This window comes from Lontra canadensis, unplaced genomic scaffold, assembly GCF_010015895.1.
Source record: "Lontra canadensis isolate GAN:19392208 unplaced genomic scaffold, GSC_riverotter_1.0 scaffold14, whole genome shotgun sequence".
NCBI lineage: Eukaryota > Metazoa > Chordata > Mammalia > Carnivora > Mustelidae > Lontra > Lontra canadensis.
In genome coordinates, this window is record NW_022631008.1 from 17979484 (window position 1) to 17998752 (window position 19269).

At 34.4% G+C, this 19269-nt stretch overlaps 1 protein-coding gene across 4 annotated transcripts in view; it reads right to left on the reverse strand.

Annotated features, from left to right (window-relative positions):
- Positions 1-19269, reverse strand: part of ASCC3 (activating signal cointegrator 1 complex subunit 3) — a 340635-nt gene that overhangs the window by 132093 nt on the left and 189273 nt on the right. For all 4 annotated transcript variants that reach the window (XR_004382744.1, XM_032858205.1, XM_032858204.1 and 1 more), the window contains exons 15-18: positions 11189-11380; positions 10664-10888; positions 4906-5025; positions 1568-1732 (exon numbers count right to left, since the gene is read on the reverse strand). Coding sequence is in view for 3 of the 4 variants with exons in the window: in XM_032858205.1 (XP_032714096.1) it covers positions 1568-1732; positions 4906-5025; positions 10664-10888; positions 11189-11380 (702 nt within the window). In the remaining variant the exon portion in view is untranslated. The remainder of the gene's footprint in view (positions 1-1567; positions 1733-4905; positions 5026-10663; positions 10889-11188; positions 11381-19269) is intronic.

A 19269-nucleotide genomic window follows, 5' to 3' on the forward strand; every position in this document is an offset into this window, starting at 1 on the left:
ACTTCTTGACCATTGCTTTAAACATCATCAAATTCAACAAAGACTAAAAAATTTCCTAAAACATAACTAGCTGAAGACCTTTAGAAGGAAAAAAGATCAATAAAATCAGTTATTAAAACCTACATTAAATAGCTAAAAAAATGTTCAGCATAACCATCCGGCCTTGGTTAATTTTCAGCACAGGCATGTGGAAATCTGTACCATTTGCCAACATTAAGCTGAACATATCATATAAAATTTGGTGAGGAGTAACTAAAATTATGCAACCTGAAAATTCTGGTGAAGGCCTCAAAATATTCCTAGTGACGGCACATACAAATTCAGGAAACTGGGAAGAAAAAACATCAGTGGAAGACCACATAGAATAAAGACAAAACTGAAGAAGGGTTACAGTTCTTGGAAGAGCTACAAACAGGCATAAAATATAGTTTGGCAATAACATACGACCTAGCGGGAAAATGAGGAAGGTTACTTATGGGACAAAAGGAGTGCAAGCAAGCACGTGAGCAGGTGATAGAAGCAGGAGAGAGCAAGGGGCAATGTTCTGGGTTGAGGAAGATCAGATCACACTTGTGGGATGATACATGTTAAAAGAAGAAACCTAAAGTGCTGTACAAATGCATGATTTATTTGGGGAAAGATGAGGAAGAGCTAGTAGGCACACAAAGGTGTTTTCTGAGACGTGTAAAATGCATAAGGATGTGTTAAATAAGTACAAAAATTATACTTCATATTGGCCTAGGTTTTCATATTTCTGAAGAAATTTCACCTTAGTGATTTCTATTACATTTCCCTTCTAAAAACATATTTAGGTATCCCAAAAAAAGAATATCAGAAAAAAAATTCAAACTCTTTCTCTATAAAAAGGAGAGTAAAAATGTGTTTTAACCCCTCTTGGTCTTGAATTTAAGACTGCCCTCAGAGGTAATCCCTGTTATGTTTTCCCGTGTATTAACATATGTAGGTATATATACATGCATGTAAACACCCATAAAGACAGGCATACGCTCCTTAAAATGTAAATATTACAGTGGCATCCTATCTTACTCATTACATTAAACAGCAAAAAATTAAGGCTACACTGTAGTCTAAATTATCCTTGAAAACTCTTAAATTGCCCAAATAGTACAGTTGGGTTGACCTGATAATTGCAGTAGTTTTTCTAACTCTTCTTTAGTCAGTATTTCTCTACAATCTACAATTAATTTTCAACTTTTATTCACTGATATCATTAAGCCATCATCTCCTGCTTAACTCATTCAGTAAACTCATTCAGGCATTCATTCTATAGGTCTCCCCCCCATGCTCAGTGTTTTAGCCTTGGGTGTGCCTACTGCTTAGGATATACTCACTGAATGGATGGCAAAAGGGTCTTTATTACTTAAAGTCTTATTTTTCTCTTCTGTTTACTGAATTCACGTTATTGAAGTCATGTAAGTTAAATGCACTTTGTTCTATTAGTGCTTTTTAAAAAAATTTCCATTAATACAGTATTTTGAAGAAGTCTAGAAAGTATTTACATCTAAGAGCAAACGTATTATTATATTTGTTACACTCAGTATAATACCTCAATGGTATTGTATTTAATATAGTAGTGGCTGGCAGTTCTACCCAAATCAGTGGAGGAAAAATATCCAGTTCTCTCTTCAAAACGAATCATCCGAGCTTTGTCTAGTTTTCGACCAACTTCAATGACCAACTGTTCTCGATGCTTTGCTAATGTTGGGTCAATCTGCAGGAAAAAAAAAATATATATATAAACATTTGAGTATTTCTTTAGAGAGTCATCATTTACAAACATATACCTATTTATGGAAATTAATTTTTTTGTTGATATTTAGTTAGAATAAAATTTTTCTTTTTTTTTTTTTAAGATTTATAGATAGATTGATTTATAAATGACAGAAACACAGTGAGAGAGGGAACACAAGCAGGGGGAGTGGGAGAGAGAGAAGCAGGCTTCCCGTGGAGCTGGAAGCCTGATGCGGGACTCGATCCCAGGACCCTGGCTTGAGCCGAAGGCAGACACTCAACGACTAAGCCACCCAGGCGCCCCAGAATAAAATTTCTTAATACAATTTTTAAAGAAGTACATTTTTATAAATGTAGGACATAAATAGAAAATATTTTAATCCATTCGATAAAGTAAGCCTTAAAAATTCACTAAGATTATCAATCTTTATTATGATATCTTTAGGTAGTAATATTTTAGAATCTAAAATTCTTATTTTTAAAAATATTTTACTTATTTATTTGACACAGAGAGACACAGAGAGAGGGAACACAAGCAAGGAGAGTGGGAGAGGGAGAACAGGCTTCCCACTGAGCAGGGAGCTGGATGAGGGGCTCAATCCCATCCTGGGATCATGACCCGAGCCAAAGGCAGAAGCTTAATGATTGAGCCGCCCAGGTATCCCTAAAATCTAAAATTCTTATATGGTTGTCTTATAATCTTTAAGACTATAAAGATCAGCAATCAGATATTAGTAAATCAATCTGTCTTTTCCCTCCCATACTAAAATAAACAGGTATTTTAAAATATCAAGCTATAATCCTACTTCATCAGTTATTTGGAGAACTCACAGTGAGGATGATTTCCTTTGTTAAAGATATAAAGAAATAAATGCTTAATTATCCTTTCAAGAGTATGACTTTGGTGTTCTAGCAGTTTTCATTAACTGCTGATAGAAAAACCCATTTTGCCCATAATAATAATAATAGAAGCAAAGTGTAAGATGAAGTTGACAAGAAATTTTTGAATACTTTTGAAATTATTAATAGCCTTTTTTTTTTTTTAAGATTTATTTATTTATTTGTCAGAGAGAGAGACAGAGAGCACAAGCAGGGAGAATGGCAGGCAGACAGAGAAGCAGGCTCCCATTGAGCAAGGAGTACAATAAGGGATTTCATTCTAGGACCCTGGGATCATGACTTGAGCCAAAGGCAGATGCTTAACCAACTGAGCCACCCAAGAATCCCTAAATAGCTTCTTTCTAAACAGGACACTTAACACACAATATTAACAAACATTCTTAAATATTGTGATATGTGTATATGTGTATGAATATGTGTATGTATGTATACATATATACAGACACACACCAAGTCCTGAAGGTCATGCTCCAGTCAGGAGCAATAAATATGACCTTTAAAGGGAAGGGAAAGGAATATAAAAATTCTTTAGAAATCAATTAATGAATTAACACTCCTACTATTCCTTCTAACTTACGTTTTGATGGCAGATTATTCATACACTAAACATAGCTAAAGTAAATTTTAAAATCAGAAAAATGAGGCAAAGGAAAGTCAAATGTAGGGAAGATGGAATCAAAAGCCATTAACAAATACAAAAGTCTTAAATATTTGCTATAAATGACATACTGTAGGAATCAAGTTCATCTTATGAAACCATTTTATTTATTACATGTTCTAAACCATTAAAATATGTTGGACATCATGATTTGTGTTAGTTCACATGGGTTTTGTGGCTACATATTCTTAGTGAGTAATAAAATAAGAACATGTAAGTAAAAAGAAAATTAAAAAGATCAGAGTCTCTGAACTCTGAAGAGAGTAAAACTATGTATCTCAGGAGGAAAAAAAAATCACTTTATGTTAGAAAATTATACAAAAGTGACTTCTGGAATTAACCTAGTACTTAAAATCAATTCATGTTTTTATTTGGCCCCAAGATTTGCAATGGCTTACCCCATAAAACCATGTGTTGTGCTTTGCCTTCTACCCTTTCAGAAAGCTTTCACAGTGTCATTGACTATTTTCACAAGCCCGTATTTGTAACAAGATCTTTTTTTTTTCCCCTCCTAAGTCTTTAAGTTTCAATTTTCCACAGTCAAATCTATAGCACAGGGAAAAGAAAAATGACAAAAAGCTTGGCAACTCCTTTGATAACACAATGGAATATAAACAAAAGCTAAGTTGACAGTAAGTGGAGGAAAACTAATTCGGAGTTCAATTCAACTTTGCTACTTTTGACTTAACACTACTGAATATCCGTATGATGATAGTGAAATAATGTTCTCATTAAACAACTGATTTTATCTGTAATTAGGGAGCATTTACATTGTACAAAGCAGAGTTCTAAAGAAACGCCAAGATCTAACAGAATCTAACAGATTCTGTAAGCCCCACGTAACTGAAAAGTTCATAGGAACAAGTGCTACAATATACATTCGATTTTGTCTGTGTGCTCAGGGGAACTAATCCAAGCCTCCAAATGGCTAATTACTCATTAACACTATCTTTTAATTTGGGAGTAAGGGGTTAGAAGGGACTTGAGAAGAGGAACATATTTAAAAAAAATATAAGCCTATTATTAAAAATGATCTACAATTTTCCTGATGTCTGTCTGGTTTACTCTAAAAGTTTAATTTATTATAGTTTTTAAAAAATCACGGCAAAGGGCACCTGGATGGCTCAGTCAGTTAAGCATCTGCCTTTGGCTCAGGTCATGATCCCAGGGTCTTGGGATCTAGTCTTTCATCAGGCTCCCTGGTCGGGGTGGGGAGTCTGCTTCTCTCTCCCACTCTGCCTCTACCTCCTGCTCATGTTCTAATAAATAAAATATTAAAAAAAAATAAAAATCACAGCAAAATATTAATATCAAATGGAGATGTACCTAGATAGTAAATAAATAACAATCTAAAGATGAACTTTTTAGTATCTGTGAGAAAAGAGCTATTAAAACAGAATGAAATAACTAGGAGGTAAATTTAATTTTCCTTCGTATTTTCTAAAAATAGATTAAGCTTTTTGTTTTTCTTCCAGGTACTTAACTTTATTCAGATGAGGCAGAAGTAGCAAATATTTATCCTCATATCATAAAAATATTACAAAGCCAAAAAAGAAGGTTTGATTTTTTTTTTTTTTTATAAATGAGTTTTCTACCTGGTAAGCCTTGTGACTGATGCCATATACTAATGGATTTGCTCTCATCCGTACATAAAGATAAGTGTAACTTATCCACTTCACTGCTTCTTCCACATTAGTAACTGTTCCCAGAGCAATCTACAAATAAAAAATAAAACAAAAATTAAACTAATGCATTAAAGTTGGATATAAACATTACATCAAAGGCCATTTTGTCAAAAGTTAAGTTAAAATACATCATCGTACCTTATTTAAAAGAAGGTAAGTATAATTACTGGACATGACACTTCTCCAAATAATTAAAAATAATTCCTGCCTCATTTAATTGAGAACAGTACACTGGAAATGGTATCTTCCAAAACGGAATTTACTCAATATTATGGCATCTGATTATTTTTCCCTAAGTAGAGTTTAATTCTCTATAGCATTGAAAGGTTAATAATTTAAAAACACAATAATAACATAAAAGATCTGTATAATAAAGAGAAAGGAATTATTAGAAATTGATATTAAACCAGAATTATGAGAAGTTTCCTTAAAAATACATTTCATTAGCTACTAGATCTATAGGTAATCATTTACTTAGCATTCCGTAATTTGAAAATTCATGCAAGTTGTGAAACTTCATAGTTGTATAATTTTCCCTGAACATCTGGGTGAAAAAAATTAAATTTCTTAATACTTTAATCACAGGTGGAAAGATGTTTTCTACCTAAATCATTATATATATATATTAGGAGAAAGGAAGGAAGAATAAAGTTAACACTGAATATTAAAGAAAATAAAACTTGTACATTTGTTTTATTCCTATAAATCCTATAATTTTTAATTCTGTATAACTAATTCTGTGAAATAAATGTGGATACTTGGCTAGTTGAAGATGAGATCTAGCGATATACAAAATATCATTATGCTGTTACATCATACTATTAGTTATTAAAAAAGAAAAATCACCAAAGTAAAAAATGACGAGGCAGATTCTGACTATTCACTTTAAATTTTACATGAACTTAAAATAAGTCTGAGAAAGACAAATACTATAAGGCCCCTTGCACATGGATTCTGAAAATATCAGACTCAGAGAAACAGAGTAGAATGGTGGTTGCCAGGAGTTGAGGGTGGAGGAACTGGGGAGACGTTGGTCAGAGGTATAAACTTCCAGTTAAAGATGAATAATTTGTGTTGTTTAATGTATAGTATGGTAACTATAGTTAATGATAGTTAATTAATAGTTAATAATACTGTATGTATACTTGAAAGTTGCTATGGGAGTAGAGCTTTAACGTTCTCATGAAAACAACAAAATCGTTATTATGTGACTATTAATACATTTACTAACTTTATTGTTACTATATAACTATACACATATCAAACCATCGCATTGTAAACCTTAAAACTTATACAGTGTCATATGTCAATTAGATTTCCATAATTACATAAATTCATAAATTTATACTAATGCACTTACAAATGACTAAGTCATTCTCAATATAGGAAAATATATACATTTCCTAAATGCAAATTAAAACTTTCTACAAAATGAAGAATAACAATACTAAATATAACCAATAAGGGAGTTGTGCCACACTCCCCAAATATTTAAAAATGAGACAGTTAAAACATTTTCTAGCTTCCTAAGGTAAAGAAAACTAAAAACAGTTAAAAATCTGATAGTGTCTCCCATTTGCGATTCTACTATTTGACAGCAAAAACTGCGTGGATTCTCTTATGACCTATAGGTATTTTAAAATACTATCACAGGACTCCTCCTAAGAGTAGAAAATTTTATAAAGGATAAAATAGCTTGCTATTATTTTCAAAATCAGACTCAGTAAATTAACATTAATATATACTTATTGCTACTAATGATAAAATAAAGGAAGGGGGAAGCAAGTATCAGAGTATGGATCAAGTCATTTGAGTCTTCTAAATGATCACCAAAAGAAACTAACAGACCACCTGGAAAAATGGATGTAAATATGGCACATCATATTTCTAGATTAATCTTTGAATGCCACCTAGTGACAAAGACAAAAATTTACTTGTAAATATCTGCTGTCACCTAGTGGCTACTTAGTACAGGAGCCTTTTATTATGAAAACAAGTATTTTTCAAATCTCTGCAATATATCCATTCATCTCAATAATCATATAGTAAGTCAGCAAGGAGTCAGTATTATGTAAAGCACAACGGATATGGGAATAATTAGAGCCTGATCCCTCATCTCAAGAAGTTGTCTACTCATGCTGGTGAGAAACATGTAACTAATTATAAGATGACACACATGAAACCACCATCCACAGTGCCTAGTATATAATATTAAAAACTGATTTTAATTAAAAATACCTAATACATGAAACTTACAAGAAGGCCATCAAATAAACAGTGTAAGAGTTTTATGTTCTGTTAAGAACCCCAAATTTGGTAATTTTAGAAGACTCAATGTATCACTGTGTACCTAATTTATTTATTTAAACTTTAGTTTTTAAGGTTATGTTAATTGCTTACTTGTGTGTATGTGTTTTCTTAAACTGGTTAAAATCATACAAAAACGAAATAACTAATCATGAGTATGTATGTGTGTGCGTATCTGTTAGTAAATACATGAAAAATATTTATGTATTTATTCAGCTAGGATTTGCAAGCTGGCAGTAAGTATAAACAGGGCTGAGAATCAAGGGACTATCAGATAACAGTGAGTGATACAAATCATTTACTAAATACCAGCTTGGCACAGGCACTTATTAAATTTTCACCACAACCCAGTGATGTCGTCTCTATTTTATAAGTGGGAAAACCAGAACTTTATAGGTGAAGGGAGCAGAATGAAAGCCTGTCTCGGGCACATGACACGTTTTGGAGAGTAACCAGAACCAGCACTGGGAAGGCTGGTTACACTACGGAAGCCTTAAATCCAAGGACAAGGTGTTTATACTATGTCCTGCAGAGACAAGAAAAATGCCATATAGAATATGTGTATGGTTACAGAAAGATTAACATATTTTAAAGTATATACTACAGGAGGCCAACACAGAGTAGGTACCCAGGAATGTCTGCTGAAGACATTTTAATAAGCCTCAAACATGCTTCAGTGTTTCTCTCAGTGCAAAATTAAGTGGCTTTAGACAGGTTTGGGACTTGTGACCTTTTGGCATTAGCATTAGAAAATCCGCCCAGTTAGGTACCAATCAGCAAATCTGTCTCATAAAAATGTTTGTATTAAAATTATTATTTAATATAATACTTTCTTCAGTTCTTCTAAACTAATGGTCAGGATAGATATTCATGTTATAAATGATATTAGCAGAGGCAAAATTCCTAATTTAACATGACCTTTATGTTGATCACTGCCACTGAATAGTTTTGCAAAGATCTGTGGAGTTTAAAGACTTAAAATTCCATTACTGTAAGAACACAGCACACTTTCATTTTATAAACTAATTTCACACTTGATTTCCACAGATTACGAAATTTAATTTCATACTCAACTACAATTTAAGGGGGTTTGTTTTCCTTAACAAGACAATTTACTTTAATTGGGAGCTATTCCAAGTAGACCAAAATATGAGAAAAAAGTTTTACCAATAGTCTGTACCTCACTATGTTAGCTAAAAATTTCAACATATGTATTTCATTATTTGAATGCATTTTATGGCATTAAATGGAATTACAGTTATAGTTAGTTGGCATTTCTGAAGATAACTTACCTAATAAGTACTTTATGAATATGAGGTAAATCAATGGACTACAATTTATTTTTAATTTTTCAGGTCTTGACCAAATAGTTTTATTGATAATGTTTTACAGTCTGTAAAAGAGACCTCCTTGAGGACAAGACACTTATCCGGTGTCTTCTGCACCATAACATCACCACCTTGAGTTTACTTGACCATTTATAAAAAGTTGTCAAGGATACTAATTATAAGTTTATGAAGATAGTATTCCTTGATACAGTTTTCTAGAAAAACTGCACAAAAGGAGCCTTTCTTTTTATTGTAAGCAGAGAAATTATGATGACCATTTTGGAAAATTAGTCCTGGTCTTAGAAGAAGGTAAATGGTGAGTATCAACGTCGAGAAATGTATTCACTGTTAACTTACTACAGTTTATATCAGGCAACAAAAATCTGGCTATAGGGGCGCCTGGGTGGCTCAGTGAGTTAAAGCCTCTGCCTCCTGCTCAGGTCATGGTCTCAGGGTCCTGGGATTGAGCCCTGCTTCGGGCTCAATGCTCAGCAGGGAGCCTGCTTCCCCCTCTTTCTCTGTCTGCCTCTCTGCCTACTTGTGATCTCTGTCTGTCAAATAATTAAAAAAAAATATCTAGCTACAAATACTAGGTGTGTAGTTAAATATATCTGAGTTTGAATACTAGTTCCAAAAATTAGTAGCTGAAGGACCAAAAATTAGTAGCTGAAGGACTGAAGGTAATCAGTCACATACCTCTCTGAGGCAATTACGTCTACCTTGCAGGACATCTGGAAGGTCCTTAGTCCATTATTACTATTACCACCATTGTACAATAGACTATTTTATCAGAGATACTGTAGACCCAAGACCAAAGATCCAATTATTTCAGCCATGAAACCATAGCAGGTGATGGGGACTGAAATTGAGCTATAATAACATTTTCTTTAGGGTCAAAATTTATTTCCTAATCTTTTTTATTTTCTTGTAATTATGCTACTAGAGACCAGCATCTTTCATGACTTCTAACTTCCAACCAAATCAAATCTTCCAAACCTTTAATCTTCTGATCCAGATCAGGTTTGCTGCCTTCATGAATAAAGCCTTTCCTAACAGCTTGTGACCAAAAATGTTTTCTTCCTTCTACTGAATGCTTCTATAGAAATTATCACTTTCCAACATTATTACACTGTATTTTTGTACCTTTTGCTCCCCGTTTGGACTATCTGCTCTTTAACAGAGGAGACTGCAAATAAATGTGTTTTGGATCCTCTAAAAACAATTGTAAATACTGAACAGAATGCAAGTGAAATTTTATAAGATCTTTAAGAAGTACCTGATATAAGACTTGTACACAAGTAATCTTTGATTACAAATGTTTCTTCATTTCTTTGTCTATTTAACATTGCATTTACTTATCTATTTAACACATATCCCATCTACTTTAAAAAATTATTTGAGTCCATTTTAAAGAAAGGAAAGAGAAGCAGGAAGGTGTTGAATGTCAGGGAAATAACTAAAAATCTTATGAAAACAGTGAAACTTCATTTGAATGTCTGACACACAGATTCTTAAATTAAGAATGTTTATCCTCTTTACCAGTTAATACGTTACCTAGACTTCCAGAGTCTGCTATTTAAATCTTAACACAAAATGCCTATACACACAGGAAACAAATTATAATACTGTAGCTCAATTTAAGCAATTATATTCTGTATAACAAGTTTTATCAAATGACCTAACATAAAATAGCTTTAAAAACCTTAGAAAAACTTTATAAAAATGTAATACAAAGACAGGGGTGGTTACTGCTATTTCTGTTTTTCTAGTCTGTATAGCTTTGGTTCTGGCTTAGAACAAAACCTCACAGTTTAAAAGTACACTCTGGAGTTCTTATCTGTGATCACCTGCATCCCATACGGTTCTGAATTAACCAACAATATGGCCATTCAGCCTGCTGTGCCTTATGACTGTGGAATGGCATAAGCTGTCTTCCTAAATACTACAGAACTGCAACCAATTCAACCTTGTATTTATTTGGTCATTCTTTCAGGTGATGATCCTATTCCAATCTTTTATTCACTGAATCTTACCTCTGCATTTAGGTTATCCGCAAGGCTTTCCAGAAATTGACTCTCAATTGGGTTTTGTTGAGTGAGCAAGGTGAGGTAATGGCTGAGTTTGTCATGTGTTGTTATGATGATTCCTTCCCCAAATTTGTCAAACTGTGGTCTTCCAGCTCGACCAAATATCTGCATGACATCTAAAATTCCAAGGTCAACAAAGGAGCCTCTTTTTGCTGCATATATTTGTGTTCCCTAGATGAGGAAAGGTTAATAAGAATTTACATAAACACATACAAATATAATCCTGATGAGCTGAATACTGAAATTAGGCAAATATGGCAAGATCTCAAAAGTGTACTTTAACTAATCCTTTCATCATCTGTGATAGAGTTAAATTTTCACAATATAAACTAGATTTTTTTGGAGAAAATAATTCTGACCTTATATGAATAGCATTAGAGGTCAGTGAAACAGCCAAATCACAGTATTTTTCTAAACAAACCAACCCCCAGGTTTAAGACACACGCAAATCCACATAAGGTAAGCTATTACCTTAATAATAACAGCATGAGCAGGAAGATTGACACCCCAGGCTAGTGTCGCTGTGCAGACTAGAACTTTGATATGCCCATTAGAGAAAAGGTTTTCAACCAAATTTCTGTCCTGCCGAAGCATTCCTGCATGATGAATACTAAAACCATCTGGAAATAATTCTCGTACTTGCTTATTTCTTGACTTCTGTACCTACAGGAGATATTAATAGAACATAAAAGAGTATTACTTAGCATTTACAAGTAATTGCTATTTAGCATTTTTGTTCAATGAGTTTATCAAAGAAAGCATAAAATTATTCATATTTTAAGGTCTTACTAAATCTTAGTATATAATATTCTGTATAAAATTATTAAAAATTATATCCTATCTTAAAACACAGGTAATCCCCAGCGTGACATAAAATTCAAGAGGAATGAAGTTAAAAGCAAGTATTTCTTTCGTTCAGACTTTCAACCAATCATTACTACTTGTTTCCTATCCTTCCAAAACTACTCTATTTAAAAAAGCATAAATCTAAGTTGCTCCCAACTCATTCAGAATAAAGGCCACAGTTCTTAAAATGCAAGAATCTATAGAAATTATTCTCATCCCCTAACCTCACAAACCAATGTTAGCTACTAGTGTTGACTTTTCCTCTAAGTCCCTTTTCTTTTTCTTTTCTTTTCATTTTTTTAAGATTGTATTTATTTATTTGACACAGAGAGAGAAATCACAAGTAGGCAGAGAAGCAGGCAGAGAGAAGGGAAAGCAGGCTCCCCATGAGCAGAGAGCCCGATGCGGGGCTCAATCCCAGGACTCTGAGATCATGACCTGAGCCGAAGGCAGAGGCTTAATCACTTAAGCCACCCAGGTTCCTTTTCTGACAAGTCCACATCCACTCCACCAAGGTTTTCACATTCTCTCTCTATACACAACATACTTCCTGGAAGACTTTTCTCCCCTCTTAAGAGATGCCCATGATTCCCCAGTGCATGCACTCTTCCTCATTGCAATGGCCCAGTAAACCCAACTGAGTTCACCTAGAGGTGTGTCCTTGCTGATTTCTGACCAGCAGTGACCATCTGTCTTAATTCTCCAACTTTACAATGCCCTGAATATATTAACTTTACTTCTGGTGTTTTTTCTTTGACCTGGCCTGAACTCAGATGTGGGATTTGATCCACTTATCTGCAATCCATATAAATGCTACAGCAGAGTATCTTTAAAAATTCACTGAGACTCACTAATACAATGGAGAAAATTCTCTGCAAAATTAAAGACTTTAGATTAACATAATGAAGTATTTAGGTAGTCAATCTCCTGTTTGGGGCGCCTGGGTGGCTCAGGTAGAGATTTTGTAGTTGTGGGATCCACTGAGCCAGTGGATCTGTGCTTATCAGGGAGTCTGCGTGAGATTGTCTCTTCTCCATGGCCCCCTGCCCCGGTGCACACTCTCCCTCTCTCTCTAAAATAAATAAATCAATCTTTACAAAGTCTATTTTAAAGGGGTGCCTGGGTGGCTCAGTGGGTTAAAGTCTCTGCCTTCGACTCAGGTCATGATCTCAGGATCCTGGGATCGAGCCCCATATCGAGCCCCGCATCGGGCTCTCTGCTCTGCAGGGAGCCTGCTTCCCCCTCTCTCTCTGCCTGCCTCTCTGCCTACTTGTGATCTCTGTCTGTTAAATAAATAAATAAAATCTTAAAAAAAAAAAAAAAGGTCCTGTTTGGACATCATGTCCTGTGTTTGCTTGTTATTGCTCTAAAAATTTCATTATCAACATTTCAATAGTTTTTTTTGAAAGAGTTTTCCATAGGTTTTTTGTTTTTTGTTTTTGTTTTTTGTTAGGTGCACTATACCGGCAGGGAGTGGGGCTTCAGGGGTCTGGGGTTCTAGAACAGACTGAATCACACTGACTATCCTTAAAGTACTTAAAATTTTAAACTTCTAAGTTAATAATAATTAACCAAGGAAATTATCTAAGGAAACAGTTCTTCATGAATCTACTGCAGCTGTAAAATGGAAATACTTTAACAAACTACTCCATCTAGTGGCCATCCTCATAAATAACAACTTACACATTTTAAGCCTTTTCAGAGTCCTGTACAAAATACACAGAAACAAAAAAGGCTTTCTTCAAGTTTCATGGGGACTATATTCCTGTTTTATTTTTGTGCAGGGTGATTAGCCTGTTAGAAATCATTTTATGCATAGACCTTATGATTAACTACACTTGGGTCATCTTGCCTAAACTTCCATCTTTTCAGACAAGAGTTGCTACCTATCTTCTAAAGCAGCTCTTATGAATATGTGATGATTTGGGATAAAGTCCACTGGAGGGTATTTGCTAGGATATAACAGAGTCCTTCATGGGCCAAGGGTAAGGGGAGGAGAAACATTTCACCTACTCAGTTTCTTCTCTCATATTCATGAATAGACACTCAGAGCTAAAAGAATAAAACAAAATATTGCTTGGAAGATATACTCTGTACATAATATACTGCTTGGATTGCCATTTGTTTCAGGTGAATCTGCTGTCTGTGGCCCCCTGCAGGGGAATGTCTTGATGTGCTTGTTACTGATTCCTTAGTCAAGCTCCATTTGGTGAAGGCCTTGGTTTGTGGCACCAATGACACAACATGAGCTGAATGCAGGAAATATTTAACTGTGGGGAAGAATATTCCCATAATGTGGCAGGCAGATACTGGAGTAGTGTCATAGTACTTCTCACTCTGGCCAAGTGAGTTCAACCAGCTTCTGGACCACCATCGGGTTAATCCTTCTGGTCTCTGTGTGGAATATAGAGGTCCCAGGGGTCATTTCTCTTTCATCTCTATTCTTATCAATACCCTGCTCATTGCTTCTTAATTGGTTCAGGAGAGATCTGAAGTGACAACAATCCTAAAATAAGTCTGGGTTGCTCATTCTTAACTTTCTTTGAATCTGTGTCTGCCGCTTGTGGTCTATGCTAGTTCATAGTACAAATAAACTAGAATCCTTAGGAACCAGGCCCAGAGATACGTACCTTTTAAAAATCTTTTAAAAATCATACAGAAAAATTTTATTGTTTTTCCATTTTTTGTGTTTGGTTCTGTGAATTTTAACATATGTTCAATTTGTGTAATGACCACCATAATCAGGATATGGAATAGTTCCTTTACCCTAAAAAATTTCCTGTTTCATTCCTTCAGAGTTAAACCCTCCCCACCCACAACCCCTGGCTATCAATGACCTGTTCTCCATCCTTACATTTTCTTGACTTCAAGACTGTGATAGAAATTGAATAAAACAGTATCTAAGCCTTTGAGGCTAGTTTATTTTACTCAGTTTCATGCCTCTGAAATTCACCTAAGTTGTACTGATAGTTCCTTCTTTTTTATGGCTTGGTAGAATTCTACAGTATGGATGGATACTTTGTTAATTCAGTCACCCACTGAAGGATGTTTGAGTTGTTTCCATTCTGGGCAATCATGACTACAAGCCTCTATGGATATCCATGTGAAGTTTCTGTGTGTGTGTGTGTGTGTAAGAGAATATATTTTAATTTTTCTCAAGTAGATACCATGACTGTGATTGCTGGGTCATATGGTAAATACATTTTTAACTTTATGAAAACTGCCAGACTATTTTCGGAGTGGCTGTATGATATGCATTTTCTTCACCAATATATCCAAATTCCAGTTACCTCCCGTGATTGTCTGCACTTGAGACTGTCCTTATTTTTTATTTTAGTCTCTGTAAGAGGTAAGTAGTAAGTAGTGGTATCCCATTGTGGTTTTAATCTGCATTTTCCTAATGACCAATGATATGAAACATGTTTTCGTGTTCTTAGATATACATTTCTAATCAGCTCCTCAAGTTATTCTGATAGACACAAAAGTTTAAGGACCATAGTTCCTTAACAGGAAGATACCCAGACTGATTATTTTTATCCATCTATGTACAAGATAGCTGTATAAATTGACCATATAACTCTATTTAGTGCTATACAACTTTGCATTATTATGCTAAATTATTTACACTCCTAAGAAAAATATCTTCTAACAAATTTAGAAAACATGACAGTGATCTAAAAAGGCACTATAAAGGGCCAAAGAGAGGATAATTTAAGTAAGAAACAGCTGTTTATCATATAGTAGATCCTAGAAATACACAGAAATTAAAGACAAAATCTGAGCTTTGAGTAATGTGCAGAATGGAAAGAAAGACTTCTATAAAATATGATTTTTTAATTATATTAGTCACCATACAGTACTTCATTGGTTTTTGATCTAGTGTTCCATGATTCATTGTTTGTGTATAACATGATATGTTTCTAATAGAGGTAAATGGACAAAGCTGAAACAAGGGCAGGGATGGCACAGTTGTTTGTGTATGTCCCACTAACAAGTGGCAGAGTTCTTTCTGCACAGCTAGTACTTCCTGCCCATTTCTGGAATGAATGAATCAATGATCTGCTAGTCTCATCAAAGAAGTCCTTACAGAAAATGTGAAATGTGGGTCTTGAAGGACAAGTGATATATTAAGTGAGGGACAGGAGGCAGCAGAATAAACAAGCACAAAGGCCAGAACTAGCAAAGAATACAGTGTGTTTGAGCGTTATGTTCAGAAGGCACTGGGTGAATGCATAAAGTGATGCTGTAAAGGACGACCAGGGGCTAGAAAGGAGGACTAGGTCAGGCTTTAGATGGTCTCAAGCACAGGTGGGAAGGGGTCAAGTAAAGTTCCTAAGCAGTAGCAGATTTGGCCTTGTGCTAAGACCAGAGGCTGGATGAGCAGCGATGGGGCTATCAAGAGGCCCGTGAGAAGATGGAGACAGGAAATAGAGACACCACATAAAGTCAAGGTGAGAGTAGGCTATACAGTAAGGAAGCCGGGGTGACTGCCTGCGAAGGCAGGTATGAAGGGAAGGAAAGAGTTAGGGCTCTTTCTAGCTTATCCATGGATGCCTTGATGAACTAAATATGTGATGGGGAAAACAGGATCGGGAGAGCCAATGCTTGTGCCTTGCAAGGTGAGCAGAGGATTCAGTTTGGGACGTGAGTCTGAGGACACCCATTATGAAGATTTTGGCTTTTACTCTGAATAAAGTGGAAAAGCACTGCCGGTTTCTGAGCAGGAGAGAGAGAGGGGAGACCACTTAGGTTTATTACTCTAGCACAGTGTTCCAAGAGAGATGTGACAGTAGACTGAACCAGGTGTAAAACATCTGAATAAAATAATTAATCACTCTAAACTAACACACACCTGCAACTACATAGATGTATCCTTCTTGACTTTCTTAAACAACAAAGGAAAAATAAAAACTAAAACTGCGTAAGTCTAAAAACTAATGGAAACATCACACATCAAACTTACAGGACAGAGTAAAAGCATGCTCTCAGAAAATATCATACCTGAAATATTTCACTAAATAAAAATATAATAAGTGAATTAACATCTAACTCGTGAGTTATTGTTTTGTTTTTTATTTATTTTCTTATTATGTTCAGTTATCCAGCATATAGTACATCACTAGTTTTTGATGTAGCGTTCAACAATTCATTAGTTGCATAAAACACCCAGTGCTCATCACAGTACGTGCCCTCCTTAATACCGATCACCTGGCCACCCCATAATGAAAGTATAACAAAAAAAAAAAAAAGAAAGAAAGAAAGAAAGAAAGAAAGAAAGAAAGAATAAGCAGATATCCTAATCAAGTTAAAATAGAATCTGATGATTTAAAATTTGTGAAATGGATAAGTAAACACAAAACCTCTTACTTTAAAAAGAAAAAAAGTTAAACAAAAATCACCAATGGCTATTGTTGGCAAGAACAGGAGTTGGCAAACTATGTGCCAACTGTCTGTTTTGTACATAAAGTTTTATTGGAACATGGCCATATTAATTTGTTTACATATTGTCTATGGCTGCTTTTGAGCTACTGTTAAGTAATTGTGACAGACACCATATGTCCACAGGCTTAAAATATTTACTGTGTAGCCTTTAAGTAAAAGGACATAGGTAGTCGTACACAAGCTCAATGGCACAAGCACAAAGACTCAAAATCAGTAATGTAAAAAAAAAAAAAGTTCAGAAATATATCAGAGTTTAAAATATTCAGAAAAGAGTACTTTGTAAAATTCAGTATATGCCATTTAAAAAACTGTTTGGGATGGATGGTTTTATAGAAAATATGCTATAACATTTATCCTAGAAGCGTTGGAAGTTATAAAATAATAAAAGCAATGGAGGAAAATTTAAAAGCTATCCAACATCTGGGCTTTCAAACTTTTAAAGACAAATTAATTTTAATACTATTAAAGGCCCTAGAGCACAAAAACAGAAGCAAAGCCTCAAAATTAATCTTACAGAAGCACTGAAACAGCACTGATATTAAAACTTGATAAAGAAGCAGAAAACAGAATATCAGAGAAACCTCCCTTATGAATATCAATTGAAATAGTAAAGAACTTTAGAAAACAGAATTCACCAATGCATTAAAATAATACACCACAACTAAGTACAATTTAACCTCAAAATTCAAGGGCATTATACTTATCTTTATATGAATATATTCAAGAAATGAAATGACATGCTTTGATTTTTGAGATGGGAAAACTTGACTTGGTAAAAATGCCAGTTCTCACTAACATAATCAAGGCACTAACTCAACTAAAACAAGAAAATGATTCCTTGGAGGTTATACTCAAGTTCACCCTGAAAAGTAAACCTGTATATTTAGTCAGGAAAAATTCTAAAACTGAAGAATAATCAAGTATTAAAAATATTATAGTAACAGAGTAAGAAAACAGTTTGATACCAAAGAGGAAATAGTAAGATCAATGAAAAGATAAGAAAGTTCAAAAATTGATTCAGGCAAATATGAGAATTCTGTGTTATATCAAAATTTAAAATCAATAGAAGAAATGGAATATTCAGGAAAAGATGATGGGTCCATTACTACATGGAATAGATTCCAGACAGATCAAAGGTTTAATAATAAAAATGAAATTAAATTTAAAAAGGGCTGGAGGAAATTATGGATAAAATAGGTATGGTCTTTATAAGTAAGACAAAGCCCAAAGACTATAAATAAATTGATAAAAAATTTATACAAGGTAAAATATTTGTAAATGAAGAAAATCCGAAAGTTAGCTAAGAAAAAAACATTTATAACACATATGAGAATACATGCAATTTAATATAAATACAATGGACCACAGATATGAATAAGCAAATTACAGAAAAAGATTTCAAGTGGCCAATATGGAAATGCTCAGCTTCGCTCAAAGAAATGTCAGTCAGAAAAATAATGAAGTATCATTTTTTTAAACTTAAAAACTTTCACAATGCTCAGCATAAAGTCATGTGGGAGGAAGTTAACCGTGTTCAAGGAAATGTAAATTGGAACAAACTCCCTAATGGGCAATTTGAGACCATTTACTAAAATTTTAAATGCAGGTGACATGCTGATGTATAAATTTCACTGCTAGGGATTTTCCCAACGGACATCACTGCAATTGCCAAGAGTATGAGCAAAAATGTTTACTATAGCACTGTTTACAATAAAAATAATGGGAAACGACAAAAGTGTCCATCAAGACGGGACTGGGTAAATGAATTAAGACAGTATGCACATTATGGCATACTATATAGTTGTTATGAGAAATGAATTAGATCTTTCTGTGCTGATCTGAAAACATCTCCACTATGTATTATTCCAAGAGACATGAAAGTATGTATAACATGATCAAATCTGTTTACACTGAAACATACATGCAAATACATACAATGAGTAGTTGCATTCAGTCTTCCCTTTAAAAAAAGCTTTTAAACAGGTATTTCTTTTAGAGAAATGAATGGAGAAGAGATGGGTAAGATCATGAGTTATGGAGCTAAACTTTTTTTTTTAAGATTTTATTTATTTATTTGACAGAGATCACGAGTAGGCAGAGAGGCAGGCAGAGACAGAGAGGAAGAAGCAGGCTCCCCACTCAGCAGAGAGCCCGATGTGGGGCTCCATCTCAGGGCTCTGAGATCATGGCCTGAGCCGAAGGCAGAGGCTTTAACGCACTGAGCCACCCAGGCGCCCCAGAGCCAAACTTTTTTATTACAAGTA